Genomic DNA, 19,456 nt, shown 5'->3' on the forward strand with positions numbered 1-19,456 from the left:
ATTATTGAATTATTGAATTATCTCGTTTATTATTAGTTTTACAACAAATATGTGCCTGCATAAAAATGAAGATAATTAAATTCTACACAATTTTGATCTCTTTCACTTTTTTGTTAAAATTAATATTTAAGGAAGTACGTATGCGGTAATGGCGCGAGCGTAAGACCGGATTGATTTTATAGCAATTGTTTTTGTTCAATATCTACGCCATTTTCAACTAAAATCTTCAAAATATAATTTCCTACAATTTCTTTTTAACAATTTTTTTCATGCGGTTGATATTTTCCGAGTTACATGGGAAAATATTAAACAGTGGTGGGGAAGCATAATTATTGAATTGAATTGTGTATCCGAGCTGCCCCAAATTTTATAACTATATCCTTTAGGAGAGATCAATAGTAGTGTAAATTTAAAATCTCGACTGAATTCCGCGGTTGCATTAGCCGCCATATTGATTTTAAATGAGAACTGTTGTTGCTTAATATCTCCGCCATTTTCAACTTTTCGACATAAATGGTAGCAAAGAAAATTGTTGGAAATACAATTCCCTACAATTTCTTTGGCACAATTTCTTTATACGATCAATATTCTCCGAGTTAAGGGGGAAATAATGGAAGCGGAGGGGAAGCATAATTATTGAATTGTCTCATTTATTATTAACTTTACGACATAATTGTACATAAACAAAAATAAAGAGAATTATATTTTATACACTTTTTGAAACTTCCATTGAAACATCAACCAAACTAAGTATATAAAAGACATAAAAGACATTATATACATTAAGTTCACTTAATTTTATTAACTAGCGGGTTTTATTGGTTGAATTTGTCTGTCGATATTTTAAGTTTTATGTCAGCTAATATATCGTGATGTTCCAACAATTTTTTTTTAAATTTTGGACCCTGTTCGGGGGAATTTTCCCATTTCCCCACCTTGTAGACCCGCCACTGGTTCTCTCGAAAAATTGTAGTAAATCGTAATTGCAACAATTTCAGTTCTTACACTTTTTGTCGAAAATTTGAAAATGGCGGAGATATTGAACAAAAACAATTGCTACAAAATCAATCAGGTCTTACGCTCGCACCTTTACCACATACGTACTACCTTAAATATTGATTTCATCAAAAAAATGAACGGCATCAAAATTGTACAAAATTTAATTTTCTTCATTTTTGTATAGGTAAATATTTGTTGTAAAACTAATAATAAACGAGATAATTCAATAATTATGCTACAACTCTCACTATTTTCCCCTCATAACTCGGAAAATATCGACCGCACGAAAAAAATTATAATAAATGAAATTATAGAAAATCGTATTTTCAACAATTTCAGTTTCTACACTTTTTGTCAAAAATTTGAAAATGGCGGAGATATTGAGCAAAAACGGTTCTCGTTTAAAATCAAGATGGCGGCTAACGCAACGGTGCAATTCAGTCGAGATTTTAAATTTATACTAATATTGACCCTCCCTAAAGATTAGAAAAATAAAATTTGGGGCAGCTCCTAATGCAAGGTCAAATGCTATCCCGACTGGGCTATATGCAAATATAGAAGGTGAAGAAGACACTTTAGATTAAGATTAAGGAATAATTCAGAATTTCGAATTGATTTGCCAGAATTCTACACTGTAAAAGAGAAAAACCAAAAATGTCCTGGAGTATGATTATAAGGAGGGCAATTGAGCTCAGGAATTTAAAGGAAGAACGCTAAGACAGGCAAATATTGCGTATAGAATATATGAAAAGATGAACTTCCATTTTTCTACTACGCCACTGAGGTAAATAACGATCACCAAGTAGGGGGCTTCCAATCCTGTTGATCCTTGAGGTCCCCTGGAGTGAGACCGTCCAGTACGGTTAGTGCGAACTGACAGGATATTATTAAACTTAAATATATTTTTGGAATGAGTATCTAGATGTGAAATTCTAGAATACTTTTAAATCTATTTCACAAAGAACGAAGTTTTGATAAAAGTTCTTGCTGAAATTTTAAAAAGCTCGAGATTTTGTAAAATCGCACAAGATTTTGAATAATTATTTTTCCAGTACTGTATAGAAGGTTTGGATTAAGCTATGAAACGGTAGCTATAAAAATAGAATCACAGAAGACAGTCAGAAATATGGGTTTTCACTAAACATTAAGAAAATAATATGTATGATGATCTCTAAGCCAAGCCGCACACCAAAGAAACATGAAACGAAAAACATGAAACATGAATCTAAAAACATGTTTCATGAAAAGAAAACACTGCTAAACAAATCTCAAAGTCCGCCTACCAATGAAACGAGTGTGATTCATGCTCATGACACATTTTTATTTTCGGAGAGTTTCATAAATGGCCGGACATATATTTGTTTAGCAGTGGTTTATTTCCATGAAACGTAATTTACGTTTCATGTTTCTTTGATGTGCGGCCTGCCTAAGAAGGAAGAGCAATTTGGACGAAAATTGGGACCATTCCCCGGAAATCAAACGTAGGATAGAGTAAGCCAGATCTGCATTTAAAAAAATGGCTCAGTTATTCAGATGTCGTGATTCATCAGTACCCAAAAAAATTAGGATACTACGATCTTCTATCTTTTCTACACTGTTGCACGGAGTTGAGTCGTGGACTCTCACATACGCCAAAAAACATGTCAAAATCAGTGTACTAGGGCTAGTTTTTTGGTCAATAATATAATTGTACATTTCCACACATTTTTCTATAGTGTACTTTTTCCCTTACGTCATCCTGAACACAATATAATAAGTTGTCGATAGTTGCTGTATTTAAAAATGGATTTATTTCAGTGTTCTTCATTCTATATAAATTCCTTGTCAGTCGACTGGAAGGTCAAAATTGGATAGAAATGGGCCAAGTATGCGGAAATAACAAATGTTTTTTTAAACTATAACTAGTGTGACCAACTCCAATTCAGTCGAATCCGGGACAATGCTGAAAAAAAAAAATACCTAAAATCCGGGACTTTTGAATGAAAATCGGGCCATTTGTTATTTTTTTAAATATAGGACTTTATCATCATTTTATTGGTTATTTAACATTTTTATGTTGACAATGATATTTTTGATGGTCTTAATCAAATGATACGCTCAAACACCTTCCCGAGCTGCTGTCTCTAAATCAATGCTCGATGAAGCTGTTGGCTTGAAAAATTGAGTCAATTTTTTGCTGCTGGACGCGGAGCAGATACCTCTTCGGTGTTTTTCACTTTTGATGTGACTTAGTATATCCGCTCTACCACTGTGGGCGATCGAAAATTCCGATCCACAAGTATCACACTTCATGTCACTGTTAGAGTTACTTTTTTTTTCAAAAATAGAAATTCTTCTTCCAATATTTTATTGAAAGTGCAATATCGTTTTCTGTTTTTACTTTCGTGTGTTGGTTCCATATTCATATTAACAATAATAATATATTGGAATGAAAAAGTCGGGTCAAAAACAATAATTCCGAGATGGTCACTAATCGATTTTCGGATTCAAACTGATTACTGTACTGACAACAGGGTTGCCAGATGAAGTGAAGCAAAAATCGTGAAACTCGACTACTGAAAATCGTGTAAAGTCGGAAAATGCTATATAAACCGTCCTTGAATGGTTACGAGTCTGCGCAGTAACGAAAACTGTGTTACTGCGCATAATTATTCGCTATCGCGCATGCGCCTAACCATTCAAGAACGGTTGGTGACAGGCTAATATTTATACCTTCCTAATATTTTCAGGGGATTCCACTATATTTTACTTTAGTGTAAATGAGTACTTAACTTGAGACTCTTCCAATGATGTTTATGTTATCATTATGGTATGTTATGATTAGGTATGAAAGTATAGATTACAAATATCCGAGGATTTCTCTTTCTTTGCAAAGTAATTTTTAAACAATACAGGGAGTATTAAGTGAATATAAAAATGTATTAAAAATACTACTGAAAATTTTTAATGGTAATAATCGTAAGATTTCGTACTTGATTCGTGTAATCGTGTAAAATAGGAACAAATCGTGTAATTACACGATAAATCGTGTAATATGGCAACCCTGACTGACAATAAAATAAATGTTTAGATAAAAAAATCATATTGCAACGCAGCAGATTTGAATTTGGCTCAAAGCATGCAACGGTTTGGAAATTAATCATATTTCGCGAACGAACTCAAGAGGTTTATCTACTTAAAGTAGTTGACAAAACCGAAAAAAAAGATTCATCAGCAATCATTACATTACATCGTTCGATGCGGCATGCGTGCCTAGGCATGATTCATTGTGACATGAATTATTATTGTTTTTGAATGGTCTTTTCGGAAGACGATAATTAAAACACAAATAAAAAAAATTCCACAGTTTTCGTTTTCTTTCATAGAACTATTAAAATTTATACCACGATAAAAATTTTTTTTTCGTCTCAACAATTTAATTTGATGTAAATTCTTAGAATAAAAACGAAAATATAGATTTTTACCAAAAAGTTGAAAATTCGGATGGTCCGGAAGCCTTGTCCTGGACGCCGGGACACAACTTCGTAATTCGGGTCATGTCCCGGATTTTTCGGGCTAGTTGGTCACACTAACTATAACCAAAGAGGAAATAGGAATTTCAATACAATCAATCATGACTTAATCCCATAAAGATAATGTTGAGTTGTTTAATGTATTCTCTTACAGAAAAGTAAATTTTAATGAGAAAGCTCCTGGTTTATTCTAAAAATAAACACAAATCCCTCGTCGTCTCTAGTTACCTATTAGAATGTAAACAGACACACCTAAAGTATCAGATTATCTTTTTAAATATGTCTTAAACAAAGTATAAACCGTTTCAAATTTTGCAATTCAATATGGTAAACAGGTTAATTAAACTAATTTATTCATTTAAATTCTGAATTTTCTTGTAAATTTATCTAAAATTATCAGTAGTAATTGCACAAGAGCTCTAAAATTATCGAATTTTTCCCGAGTGACACTATGACAGTTTTAATTTCACGACCCGAAAGGGAGTGAAATTATGTCAAAGTGTCACGAGGGCAAAAATTCGATAATAATTTTAGAGATCGAGTGCAATTTGTTGCGATTATTTCATGAATAAAACTGTTCAAAACCAAAATTTTATTGTAATTTATTTATGTAAGTACAAATTAGTACAATTAAACACACAGTTGTTATAAATATTTGACAGTTGAAAGTCATCACTTTTATAATTTTTAAAACATTAATTGTCATTAATGTCACTGAATTTATTTTTTTTGTGGCAACGAAGGGCATCTGACGTAATATACTTGACGACGGGATATTCTAAAAAATTATCACTTTAATTTTTATTTCTGTAGCTTTCTATTGGTCAGAATCTCCTATGAATAAAATAATCAGTAGTAATTGCACAAAAGCTCTAAAATTATCGAATTTTTCCCGAGTGACACTTTGACAGTTTTAATTTCACGACCCGAAGGGGAGTGAAATTATGTCAAAGTGTCACGAGGGCAAAAATTCGATAATAATTTTAGAGATCGAGTGCAATTTGTTGCGATTATTTCATGAATAAAACTGTTCAAAACCAAAATTTTATTGTAATTTATTTATGTAAGTACATACAAATTAGTACAATTAAATACACGGTTGTTATAAATATTTGACGGTTGAAAGTCATCACTTTTATAATTTTTAAAACATTAATTGTCATTAATGTCACTGAATGTATTTTTTCGTAGCAACGAAGGGCATCTGACGTAATATACTTGACGACGGAAAATTATCAAAAATTATAGGGTATAATATCACAAGAGAGTGAGAATAAATTGAAAATAATGCGACGGTTTTTTGAAAATTTGTTGTCTGGCAATAGACACGAGAGCCCGCAGGGCTCGAGTGGCTATTGCCCAATGACAACAAATTTGAGTAAAAATCAAGCATTATTTTCTTATTTATTCTTACTCTCATGTGATATTCGTAAGATTATTTTTTAATACGTATATTATGGATATTTTCTTAAATGTGACAATTGTCAAAACTAGGAAACTGGTTGCCATTAAACAGAAACAATCTACTTAAATAAATTCTATCGGTAATTTTCTACAGTAGATAATTCTCAGTAGTAATTGCACAAGAGCTCTGAAATTATTGAATTTTTCCCGAGTGACACTTTGACAATTTTAATTCAAATTATTGGCATCATTATTGACATCATTCAAATTATTTGACAGTTTTAATTCAAAAATTATGTCAAAGTGTCACGAGAGCAAAAATTCTATATTAATTTCAGAGGTCGAGTGCAATTTGCTGCGATTATTTCATGAAACAAAGGAAGGATTAAGACAAGGAGACCCACTATCAACGACTCTTTTTAATGTAATACTGGAAGGAATAATCAGGAAAAGTAAAATAAGCACACAGGAAACGATTTTTAAAAATGGCCACCAATGTATTGCATTCGCAGATGATCTAACATTATTATCGACAAGTAAGAAAGAGCTAACAAAATTAATGAGCAATATAATAAAACAAGCCAAACCTTTTGGTCTTCTCATAAATAAGGAAAAGACAAAATACATGATAATGGGAGAAACAGATAAAGAAAATGAAGACAATTTCACATTGGAGATAGAAGGAGAAAATGTATGCGCATTTAAAAGAGTTTCAGAATTTACATACCTGGGTGTAAAAGTAGATGAAAAGGGACATGGGGAAAGGGAAATAAAAGCAAGAATAGCAAAAGCAAACAAAAAGTATGGAGCATTGCGTCCATTAATGAAATCCAAAGATGTGTCAAGAAAAGCAAAAATAAGAATCTACAAAACAGTTATCAGACCTACAGCTACATATGCATGTGAAACATGGGTGCTTAAAAAATCAGAAATAGACCTTTTAGAAAGATGGGAGAGGAAAATACAACGAGCAATATATGGAGGCGTGAAAATAGACGGTCAATGGAGAAGAAGAAATAATAAGGAACTTGAAGAACTATATAATGAACCAAAAATAACAACGGCAATCAAAGCACAGAGAATCCGATACTTAGGACACATAGAAAGAATGGGAAAGGCGAGAATGCCAAAAATGGTTCTATTACGTAAGCCAATACAAAAAAGAAGAATAGGAAGACCAAGAAGGAGATGGAAGGACAGCGTATATGAAGACTTAAAACAAAGTAATATTGTAAACTGGAAAGAAAAAGCTTTGGACAGAAAACAATGGAAGGAAGTGGTGAAGAAATGTATGGAAAGACTATAATGTTAAGTGTAGTATTAAGTGTTTTATACAAACAAATGTAATATTGTATATATTATAGTAGTATAGGATATAGCATTATATATAAATATGTAATAGTAATTGTAAGGAAAAATTAAATCTTTCAGCCCTAGGCCTTCACGGCCTGTTGAGCTTAATAAATAAATAATATATTTCATGAATAAAACTGTTCAAAACCAAAATTTTATTGTAATTTATTTATGTAAGTACCATTAAACACACAGTTTTTATAAATATTTGACGATTGAAAGTCATCACTTTTATAATTTTTAAAACATTAATTGTCATTAATGTCACTGAATGTATTTTTTCGTAGCAACGAAGGGCATCTGACGTAATATACTTAACGACGGGAGATTATCAAAAATTATCGATTTAATTCAGATTTCTGTAGATTTCTATTGGTCAGAATCTCCTATGAATGAAATAATCAGTATAATTTTAATCTGATTGGACAGAATTAAACACGTGATCAAATATCTTACTATACGATTGGAAGTTAAAATCATTAAAAAATAATCAGTTTAATTTTTATTTCTGTAGCTTTCTATTGGTCAGAATCTCGTATGAATGTAATAATCGAAAAAATATAAATCCTGATCTAGAAATAATATCTGGGAATAGAACTATCAAAAGAGTGCTATGTGATTCTCGAATAAAACTCTAAATTTGACAACGTTTATAAAAGTTACGTCTGGTCGACTCTTCTGTATTCAGTTGAGATGTGGAAACTTAAAACATCAACCGTAAATAAATTCGAGGCATTTGAAATGTGGATTTACCGGAAAAACCTCAAAATTTCATGGACGTCGCATATCTCAAACGAAGAAGTGCTGCATATAATAGGCAAGGAACAAGAGCTTTTCAACACAGTGAAAATTACAAAAACATCACACCTAGGCCACATACTGAGAAGTAGTAAGTACCGATAATATGTTCAACTAATAGTAAAAGATAAGTTAGGGGAAAGGAGAGAACTTGAAAGAAAAAGACTTTCGTGGCTAAGAAACATCCGACAATGGACAGTGCTAAAAATTTGAACTTCTAATAAGAACAGCTGAAGTCAGCGAAGAGTTTGCAATTGTAGTAGCCAACCTCCATTAAGGAAAGGGCACTTTAAGAAAAAGAAGAAATATAGATTTTACGTGTCAGATTGGTAGCTAACCAACGGTGATCTAAACAGTTTGAAAAATTGCTTTTTAATGAATATTGTCAAACAGCTACTTACGAAAGTCAAGAGTTACTTCTAAGAAATGACCGGTCATCATCCGCAATTTGGAAATCTTTTCCACCTTAGAAATATTGTATTCTACAAAATGTCACCTTATCACGTGAGATTGTTTCCTAGTTTTCGGATTAAAAATACTATACGAAGAATATGCTATGAAGCGCCATGGGTAGTAACACGTAAGTTTTACTCATTTTGGTATATTAGATCGGCCAATTTTTCAACACATAAATTCATGGACTACCATGTGTATATGGAACTGCGTAAGGATCCTTTTTTTCCCTGGAAGCCGTCTGTTGTGAACCGGTTGTACTGCAGCCACTTGGCTTATTGTACATCTTCCATTCGTTTATGAAACCCATTCCAGAATTCTGGAATCCTGTACCAGCTTGTACAGGTCTAGTGGGTGGGTGCCATATATATTTAGAGTTACTTCGATGTCTCCGAAAAGTGTTTGACGCCTCCGATCCAATGCCTCACAATCATGCAAAATATTGTTGACTGTTTCAGGTTCTCTGTTGCAGAGTCTGCAGCTCAAGTCTCCATGAAACAGCACCATTGTATGCAGGTGACCCTTAACTGGCGCATGTCCAGTGAGGAAACCTGTTATGATTCTGAGCTGATTCCTGGTTGTTTTCAGCATTAACTCAGCCCTACTAGCAAATGTCCGTCCAATATACATCTTGCCATGTGTTTGACCGGGTACACTCTCCCAGTGTGAGTTGTGTTGGCTTCGGATCCAGGCTTTTTTTCGTTCGCGGGCGGTGCTTTTTGGCGCTCCCACGGCCGGCTATGGACCCAGGTATTTTGTAGCTGATGCTCTCTTGGCAAGTGCATCAGCTCTTTCATTGCCGTATATGCCCCGATGATCTGGAACCTGTACCAGTAAACCACTGTTATGCTACATTAACATCGACATTCCCACAACAGCCTAGAGTTCACCTTAAGGGTTTATAAGAGCCCCAATGGCTATCTGTGCATATGTTAACTCGCTGTAGTTCGAATGCCCGCATGTTGTTTTCTCATTGCAAGATTGCAAAAATCTGCCCCCACCCCTGCTCTGCATAACATATCTTGTCAGACTTCTCGGAGTATCATATATTAAGTTTAATTTAGAGTTTAATTAAAATTTATTAAAATTATCAAGGGGACTCATTAGCAGCCTCTGCAAGAAGTTGGATTGGTACTAAATTATATAATATGCAAAATATAAATTTTCAGAAAAGCTTTCTGAAGCTTAAATGTTCATTATAAATTATACCGGGTGTCCCGAAAAGATTGGTCATAAATTATACCACAGATTCTGGAGTCAAAAATAGGTTGATTGAACCTCACTTACCTGGGTGTTTCATTAATAATTGTCCATATAGTAACTGGAGAAACCTTAGCACAAAATACAAAGATTTAACGTAAAACACTTAAATAAAATGTGGTTCCTTACTGAGTTACAGGGTGTTTTATCTAAAAATTTAAAAATTATTTTTGCTCAGCATTTTAAAACTATTCGACGTATCCTTTTCATACTTGGCAGGAAGTATAGGTACTGTACAAACTACTGAATTATGTTAAAAAACGTTTCTGGCTGTTACCAGAGGCGTACGACGGGGGAAAGTGAATGGTTAACCCTTTCCAAATTCTACGCCACTGGCGGAATTGCAATTTCAGTTTAATTTTTGGATTCTCCAATATTTTCGATAAAAATAATATCCTTTGCATTCGTAAAGATAAAGTCATTAGTTTTCGAGATCTTTGAAGTTAAAAATGAAACGACACGGTTATTTTGATTAATGTAGTGTGTCGCTTTATTTTTAATTTCAAATATCTCGAAAACTAATCATTTTATCGTTACAAACGAAGAGTATATTATTTACGTAAAAAGTATTGGAAAATCAAAAAATTACACTAAAATAGCAATTTCGTCAGTGGCGTAGAATTTGGGAAGGGTTAAGCAGCCATTATCCCCTGTTGTGCGCCTCTGGTAGTAGCTAGAAACGTTTATTTATCTTAATTTAATAGGGTGTACAGTACCTACACTTTCTGTCAAGTAAGAAAAGGATACAATAAATAGTTTTAAAGTACTGGCCACAAATACTTTTTAAATTTTAATCATATGGATCATATTATAAATTAATCAAAATAACTGTGCCATTTCATATTTAACTTCAAATATCTCGAAAACTAATGAGTTTAACGTTACCAATGAAGAGTATAATATTTACGTAGAAAGTATTGGAGAATCTAAAAATGGCACTAAAATAGTAATTCCTTCAGTGGGGTAGAATTTGAGAAGGGTCAACCATTCTCTATCCCCTGTCGTACGCCTCTGGTAGTAGCTGGAAACGTTTGTGTATCATAATTTAGTAGGGTGTATAGTAGTCGCACTTTGTGCCAATTATGAAAAGAATATGTCTAATAGTTTTAAAATGCTGAGCAAAAATAGTTTTTAAATTTTTAGATAAAACACCCTGTAACTAAGTAAGAAACCACATTTTATTTAAGTGTTTTAGGTTAAATCTACGTATTTTGTGCTAAGGTTTCGCCAGTTACTATATGGACAATTATTAATGAAACACCCTGTATACAATAGTGCACACAAAAAAAGTTACAGTCCTTTGAAGTTACAAAATGAAAATCGATTTTTTTTCATATATCGAAAACTCTTAGAGATTTTTTATTAAAAATGGACATGTGGAATTTTTATGCCAGCAATATCTTAAAAAAAATTAAAGTGAAATTTGTGCACCCCATAAAAATTTTATAGGGTTTTGTTCCCTTAAACCCCCCCAAACTTTTGTGTACGTTCCAATTAAATTATTATTGTGGCACCATTAGTTAAACACAATGTTTTTAAAACTTCTTTGCCTCTTAATACTTTTTTGATAAGCCAGTGTTTATCGAGATATTTTGAATATTTGTCGAATTCACCACATATTTGTATATGGTTAAGTATGATTATAGACACCTGTTAATAATCTGAAAATTTATTTATAACTTACATTTTTAGGTATATTTTGAAAAAGAAGCCACATCTCGATAAAAGGTGATTTATCAAAAAAAGACTAAGAGGCAAAAAAGTTTTAAAAACACTGTGTTTAACTAATGGTACCACAATATTAGTTTAATTGGAACGTACACAAACATTTGGGGGGTTTAAACAAACAAAACCCCCATAGAATTTGTATGTAAATATATTAAAACAGAAGCCGCATCTAGATAAAAACTGGCTTATCGAAAAAATATTAAGAGGCAAAAGAGTTTTAAAAACGTTGTGTTTAACTAATGGTACCACAATAATGAATTAATTGGAAGGTACACAAAAGTTTGGGAGGGTTTAAGGGAACAAAACCCCCATAAAATTTTATGGGGTGATAAATTTTACTATAATTTTGTTTTAAGATATTCCTGCCATAATAATGATACATCTCCATTTTCAATAAAAAATCTCTAATAGTTTTCGATATATTGAAAAAAATCGATTTTTATTTTGTAACTTCAAAGAACTTTTTTTATGAGCACATTTGTACTAAGGTAAGTTAGGTTCAACCGAACTATCTTGACCCCAGAATGTGTGGTATAATTTATGACCAATCTTTTCGGGACACCCTGTATATTAATTTATTACTCACGACGACGTACTTTAGACGTACGTATAAAACCGATGTTCAAGATGCCCTTCGTTCAGTTTCAAGCATTTTTCGTAGCGTTCACGAAGGTTCTCAATCATATCTGTGAACGAAGGTTGTTAAATGGTAGGAAAAAAATGAATTTTACTCTGCAATTTCGGAATGTCAAATAGTGGATCGGTTCGAAAAAAAAGCCTCCTTCAGCATTCCCTCTATGTACACATCAAGTAGCGTTAGGTCTGGTGAATGCAATGGATAAGGAAAATCACTGCCACGCGAAATAAGACGATCGCTCGCCATTTGACAGGTTGCCCCGTCCTGCTAAAACAATTTTTGATTTAGTTTTAGGTTCCAGGTACGACAAAATTTTTGACACCCTGAATTTTGTTCATAAATTCTGACATCTTCCCAAATCGAATGCAAAAACTTGAATAGCGATTCATCTTACTGTAATAAATTGGTAGGTTTGGTGCTTTTCAGTGCTACATTTCCTCGCCTATTAGGTGTGTAAGACGTTTTGAATAGCATTAAAATTTGGTGAATACAAAAACTTAGTGATCAAAATTAACAACTTCTAACTAGAACCTGTCCTATATCTTGGTAGAAAATTAAAAGAAAACAACAAGTTAATGGATTTCTCCACTGAGAATAACTGTTTGATTTTAACGAAAAAGTTATGCCTTACAGCTACAGAAAAAAGTTGGAAGTATAATTAAAATTGCTATATAACTTCGGTTATACGTAATAGAAAATTTTTGAGATAGGAAAAACTTGTAAATTATCATAACCTATATTGTAGTATGTTTTTTACGGTTATTACAACAGGCAGGTACCCAGTTGGAAACTTTTTAATATATTTTGTCTACCAGTTTTACTTCAGATTATAACATATATTGTACAATATGTATGTGTAAATGGAAATTAGTTGTATAAACTTTTGTAAGCCAGATATATGTATGTTATTGATGTTTCTATGTGTTCCTCTTCTTTAGGTGCCATATCCGCGACGAAGGCTGGCAATCATCATTGCTATTCTAACTTTTGACGCTACAGCCCGAAAGAGTTCAGTTAAGCTGCATTCCAACCATTCTCTGAGATTTCTCAGCCAGGACGTTTTTCTGCTACCTATGCTTCACCTTCCTTGAATCTTTCTCTGCATAATTAATTTTAGGAGTTCATATCTGTCTCCACGTGTTATATGACCCAAGTATTGAAGTTTCTTTATTTTGATGGAATCCAGTATCTCCCTGTTGTTTTGTATTCTTCTTAGTACTTCTTTATTGGTTATTCTGTCTGTCCAGGAGATTCTCAGCATTCTTCGATATTTCCACATTTCAAATGCTTCCAAGTTATTGAGACATTGTTTATTAAGAGTCCATGTCTCCACACCATACAAAAGAACAGAAAATACATAACATTTTACTAAGATTTAGGCTGAGGTCTCTACTACATATTATTTGTTTCATATTAATGAATGCACTTCTAGCCCTTTCTATTCTAATTCTGATTTCTTTGGTATAATCGTTTGTTTCACTATTGTTTGTCCCTAAATAGTTATAATTCTGAACTCGTTCTCTCGTCTTATTATTTACGTGTAGATTGATGTTTCTAATATTTTTCTTTGATATAATCATGAATTTTGTTTTCCGTATGTTTAGTGACAGACCAAATTCTTCACTCGTTGAAACAACCTTATCTAAAATTCTTTGTAGATCTGTAATGTGTGTGCTCCTATTTCATTTCAATTCTATTTCATTAATTCCTCAGATAATTTGAGGCCAATCTAATGCAGCTACACTCACACTGCCACCTACCCAAACTATTTTGCATACACTATTTTATGTTTGTAGCGTTTATATTCTGTTTTTACACATACTTAAATAATGACCCATACGCACCGCTTATCCTACTTGTTATTATCTTTGTTTCTGATCAATTCTTCTCGCACGACCAGCTAGAAAATTAATAGCCACCTACATAGCTTCCATTCGATTGTATTCACTATACGTAAGTGTTTAGGGTGACCGAGCATGAAGGCCTCGTCCACCACCACAAGATCACAATGCTCTCTGAAGGGATGAATAATGTATGATTGATATATTTTTTTAGTTTTTGATTGAAATCTAAGCTTAACCATACACCATTGCAATTATTTTTAATATATACTTCTAAAAGAACTATTAAGTATATTAACCAGATTTTATTTATTTCAGCATTAGCAGTGGCGTGCTTAGTATACTATTCTATGGATAATTTACATGAAAAATATCAAAGAAAAATTCCAGGACAATTTGATGACGAAGATAATACAAATTCTCAAAACAATAACAACAAAAACAATAACAACAACAAAAACAAAAACAACAACAACAACAACAACAACAACAAAGGAAAATAAATAAAAATGTGAATAAAAATTTATAAAAATTTTACTTATATTAATTCTTCTTCCTTTTTATTTCATGACGTATTTTTTTTTATTTTATTCTTGATAAAATATACCTCTTCAAAGATTTATAATATATATTATGCTGTAAAATATATTTGTATATTTTTTAATTTATTCTTCTTAATAAAGAAGCCTTGTAGTTGAGTTTTAAAATTAAACTAGATTAGGGTATTGCTCAAAATATCTTATCAAATCAATGTTCAGAGAGATTCACTGGACTTTTCAACCTTAGATGATGTTTAACTAAGATTTAGGATTCTGCAAGAAAATAAAAACATCAACGAAGAAAAATGAACAACAAAGAACAATTAATTGTATTTATAAAATACCTTGTGAATGTGAATATTTCTAATCAGGTGAAACATCAAGACCATTAAACGTTAGAATAAGTGAACATCAATATTATATTAAAAATAGATAATTTGATAGATTTCAAACATTTAAACACACATGGGGCAATGAATAGGTACAGAGTTCAGTGGAAAGATGCAAGTATGGCCCTAAAAAAACATAAGGTAAAAAGAGAAAAATCAAAGAAGGGGATCTAATTATGTTAAATGAATTCAATTTTTTCGCAAATTCCTCGGCAGAATGCAGTGGAATGTAGTTACCCATATTAAAAGAGAAAATCAATAGAAAGAAAATTGACGTTTTTTCCTGTTTTGTCCTCATGATTTATTATGGGATCACTAACACGAGAATTTTACTGTCATCATTGCATGTGATTGTCTTTTTAAGACAAATCACTTGCTATGATTTTTTCTGACTGAAATTCTAAAGTTGATTTCATGTAATGCAATGAACTATCTTCTAATAAAGTCATTCCAGGAACGCAACATGAAAGCTAACAACGAAATTAAAAAATAAAAATAAATAAAACATTTTTATTTTTCCACTTATTGAAGTTTTGCAATATTTGGCAATTGTTTACTTGTATGTTGTGTATACAACTAAAATTTATATATACATCACGAATATAGTAATCCAGATTTAATTGGTAATTTCACAGCTATATTTGCTATTACGTCAATATTGTATTATCACCGACAGAGTCCAATTATTTAGACACCATTACATTAAAAACTGATTAATTTTTCAATCAAATAATTAAATGATCAATATGTTTCAAATCAATAGTGAACGAAAAACTGGTATTATATGCATGTAAAATTACAGAACCTAAATGAAAAGATGTTCAATCTGGAAATATCTATTCTCGGAATAAGTGAAACGGGACAGCAAAAAGTAAAAAGTCATTCAAAATGTTCATTTCTGTGCTGGAAATTATACTTACAATCTATCACGGAAACTCGGAATAGATCTGTTAATCACTTTTACACTAATTCCCTTTATTTCACTACGTATAACATATTTTAAATTATTATTTAATTTGGTTGGTTTTTAACATAAACGCGGCTTTTTCAGTTAACCTAAAAAAAGAAAATCAAGTGGTGTCAAATAGGGTGATTTTAGAGGCCACTACCTCTTGAACAATGTAGGTAAGGGCAAAGGAAAATTACATGTCCTAACATATCTATGATAATGTGGTTATTTATCATCTTGTTATATATAATATGTATTCGTTTATGTTTGGAACGAAACCTTTTTACAAAAATCCTGAAATAAGTCGAATTTTAATTTTAAATGACGATTTTTGGTGAACATGGTGACGTCACCAGTTTTGATGTGGTGATGTATATATGTATACAAATTCCACCAGCTTCTATATTAAATATCAATTTAAATTTAATGATATATTATTTCATACTCTGTATCAATATTTGCTACATTAGGCAATAATTTAATATTATATAATATAACAAGTTAATTAAGTGCTAACCTTAATTATGAACAAATATTTAGTCGCGTTAGGTATACATTTTGGATGACCTATTTTCATCAATTATATGTATAGGTATAGTTAATTAAAATTTGAAACAGCTTCTTTTGGTCGGCTTCAAGACTTCAATATCTGCTAGTGACAGTGCTGAAATTGAAGACTCGAGTGACGCATCAAAATTACTAAAACGAAAAGCGTGAAACAAGAATAGCTATTTGTATAAAAAGGGAGGAAAGTGCTACTTTTCCTCCCGAGAATGAAGTTTATTGCCTGACGCGTAGCGGAGGGCAGTAATCAGTTAAGGGAGGAAAAGGCACTTTACTCCCATGTTATATATATGGTTTTTCCACCTTCCTCAAATAACAAGTCATTTTTTCATTTTTACTTAATTTGTTTATTAAACTAACCAACAAAATTTACTAGAACTAAAACTAAAAAGTAGGTACAATATAACTGTCAACTGTCAAATATAAGTCAAATTATTAATGTAAAAATTTTTAAATCAAAATAACAATTTACTGTTTTTTACCATTCTGAGAAATACATGCTGTTTTATAAATAAACGTTAAAATGTATAGCTACTTACGTAATAAATAAAAGATATTGTACAGGGCGTAAATAAGTTATATTTCATGAATGAAATACCATGAGATACCAAGAGATAGACCTCACAATGGAATATGAGTATTTAAATATTACTTGGGCATTTTAAATATTGGGATATGGATATAAATATAACAGACCAATCGTCAGAGATATCTAAAAATCAAAACAACCTGAATTTTGCTGATAATGTCAATTTTGGGTACCAAAAAATATACAAAAGCTCCTCGGCTACTCCTACCTCAGGAATTCTTCTTAAAACCCCCTCTCATAAGGAGGAAAACAGAAAACATTGATGTACCAAGAAACGAAGCTGAGAGAATTTTGAACAAAAATGTTTATTTTGAACAAAAAATAAGTAATATTTAATGAACAAAAATGTGTAAAACGATCCGTTCTCTCAGAAATCACACTTGAAGAGACTAGCGATTTTGAATATTAGTTACGCGCTCAAAATTAATGTTATAGATATAATTTGCATCAACTCAACCGCAACCGTAACAATTCGATATATTTTGACCAGAGTTGTACTATCGACAAAAATCTTAACGTGTATTTGTATGCAGTTTTTGCATTTTGCCGCAAATGAAGTAATTTTCTATAAAGCTGTTCAAGTAAGGGCAAGTCTGGCATAAAAGTAACAATGCCGCGATGTTACGTCTTGTCTGTCCTCTTTAATGGTGTTGAATAGTGGACCTTGAACAAAGATATGTGCAAAAAAATGGAAGCATTTGAGATGTGGCTAGATCTTAGAATACTTGAATTCTCTTGGACTGACCGGGTCACAAATGAGGAGGCCCTCAGAAAAATGAAGAAGCACCGAAAGGTACTGACCACCATCAAATCTTGAAAGTTACATTACTTCGGACACCCTGTATAAATAAATATGATGTTAATGTTTATACTGCTGAATAGAGAATTAAATGAGCTACCACACGACCCCTAATCTCATTTAAAAAAAATCATCGAATACGTCATAATGTCCAGATGGATGACGTCACTAGTAAGATATACGACATGTCAAAAAATCATAATTTTAAATTAAAATCTACCTGTTTCAAGATTTTTCCTTAAAGTCGTCGGCTTACGAAACAACGAATTTATTCCTTTCATTTGCGTCACACTGATGTGAATGTTTGTAACCGCGTACCTTTTTTTTGGGCTAATTTGACTGGGCTATTTGTACCTAGAATGATATCCCACAAAAGCGTGATTACTAAAAGCACTTTAGTGGTTACTGTGTTGAAATATTTATGATCATAAATGCAAATCCAAAATAAACAACAATTGCGCCACCGTCCGAAACTTGGTGCAAATCGATAAATTAGTCACACTGATTTTAGCACTTTCTAAAATTATAACTACTAAAATTTACTGGTATGATATAGCATGAACAACAATAAAAGTGCAGGCAGCAATGGAATTACTGCAGAATTGATCAAGCACACGGGGGAAGCAATGGGGAAATATAGCAATATATGACAACTTACAGGGGTATCACTCTTCTAGATTTAGATAGATAGATAGATACATTTATTGACAATTTTTACATAGTAAACACTACATGTCATGTCACAATATAAATAAGTCACTTTTGTATACATAGGAAATAACTAAGAAATAATACAAGAACACATAATGTAACATATACAGTGAAAAATAGAAATATAAAAATATAAAAAAAAACAATTCAGTTAGGTGTAATTTAGTTTTCATAAAAACGACCACACTAGGAGCTCAAACGAACAAATTCCTGTATACTGTATACTATAGAAACAGTGTTCCACCAGGAAGTGTTTTGTTATTTATAAAATTGTTTAGAATTCATTGCCTTAATATCAATATTTTTGTTTAGGTTTAAACAACAGTTATACATATTATAATCTATTGTATTAAGTTGTGTAACATACAATCTGGAATAAGGTATAATTATATGACTTTTGTTTCTTGTATTGTACTGATATTGATCAATATGTGCTTTTACATCTTGTATATTATTATGAACAGTTAACAAAGTTTCACATATATACATTGAAGGTAAAGGAAGAATGCCATACTTTTTAAACAAGGGTTTACAGCTGGCGCGATATTCCGATGAGTGAATAATTCGGATTGCTGCTTTTTGAAAAGTGAAAACTTTATAAGCATAGGACGAGTTTCCCCAAAGAAGTATGCAATATGTCAGGATACTATGAACCATTCCAACATAAACTGACCTAAGAATATCGCGACTCACAGAAATTGCCAATCTGCGCATAGCAAAAATTTGTGAGGCGAGCTTCTTACACAATCCTTCAATATGGCGCGACCAATTCACCTTGTATCCATAATAATAGTCTCCCGTTTTATACCGCTGACGCGGCTTTGGGATTATAGCAGGGTAGTCTGCTATATCCAGGGGCCTGCGGTATACAAGGAAGGTAACAGGGCCAGTGCTACGCTTCAACCGCCTATTATTACCCCTGGTTTTATCC

The 19,456-nt window shown here is 32.1% G+C and overlaps 1 protein-coding gene across 1 annotated transcript; it reads left to right on the forward strand.

Moving 5' to 3' along the window:
* Window positions 1-8,423: 8,423 nt before the first annotated feature.
* LOC114338420 (cytochrome b-c1 complex subunit 8-like) lies at window positions 8,424-14,683 on the forward strand. Its single transcript, XM_028289020.2, has 2 exons — window positions 8,424-8,646; window positions 14,304-14,683. The coding sequence occupies exons 1-2, from the start codon at window positions 8,493-8,495 to the stop codon at window positions 14,486-14,488; spliced, it is 339 nt and encodes a 112-aa protein (XP_028144821.1). The 5' UTR covers window positions 8,424-8,492; the 3' UTR covers window positions 14,489-14,683.
* The last annotated feature ends 4,773 nt before the right edge of the window (window positions 14,684-19,456 follow it).

This window comes from Diabrotica virgifera, chromosome 6 (assembly GCF_917563875.1).
Source record: "Diabrotica virgifera virgifera chromosome 6, PGI_DIABVI_V3a".
In the NCBI taxonomy this organism is placed as follows: domain Eukaryota; kingdom Metazoa; phylum Arthropoda; class Insecta; order Coleoptera; family Chrysomelidae; genus Diabrotica; species Diabrotica virgifera.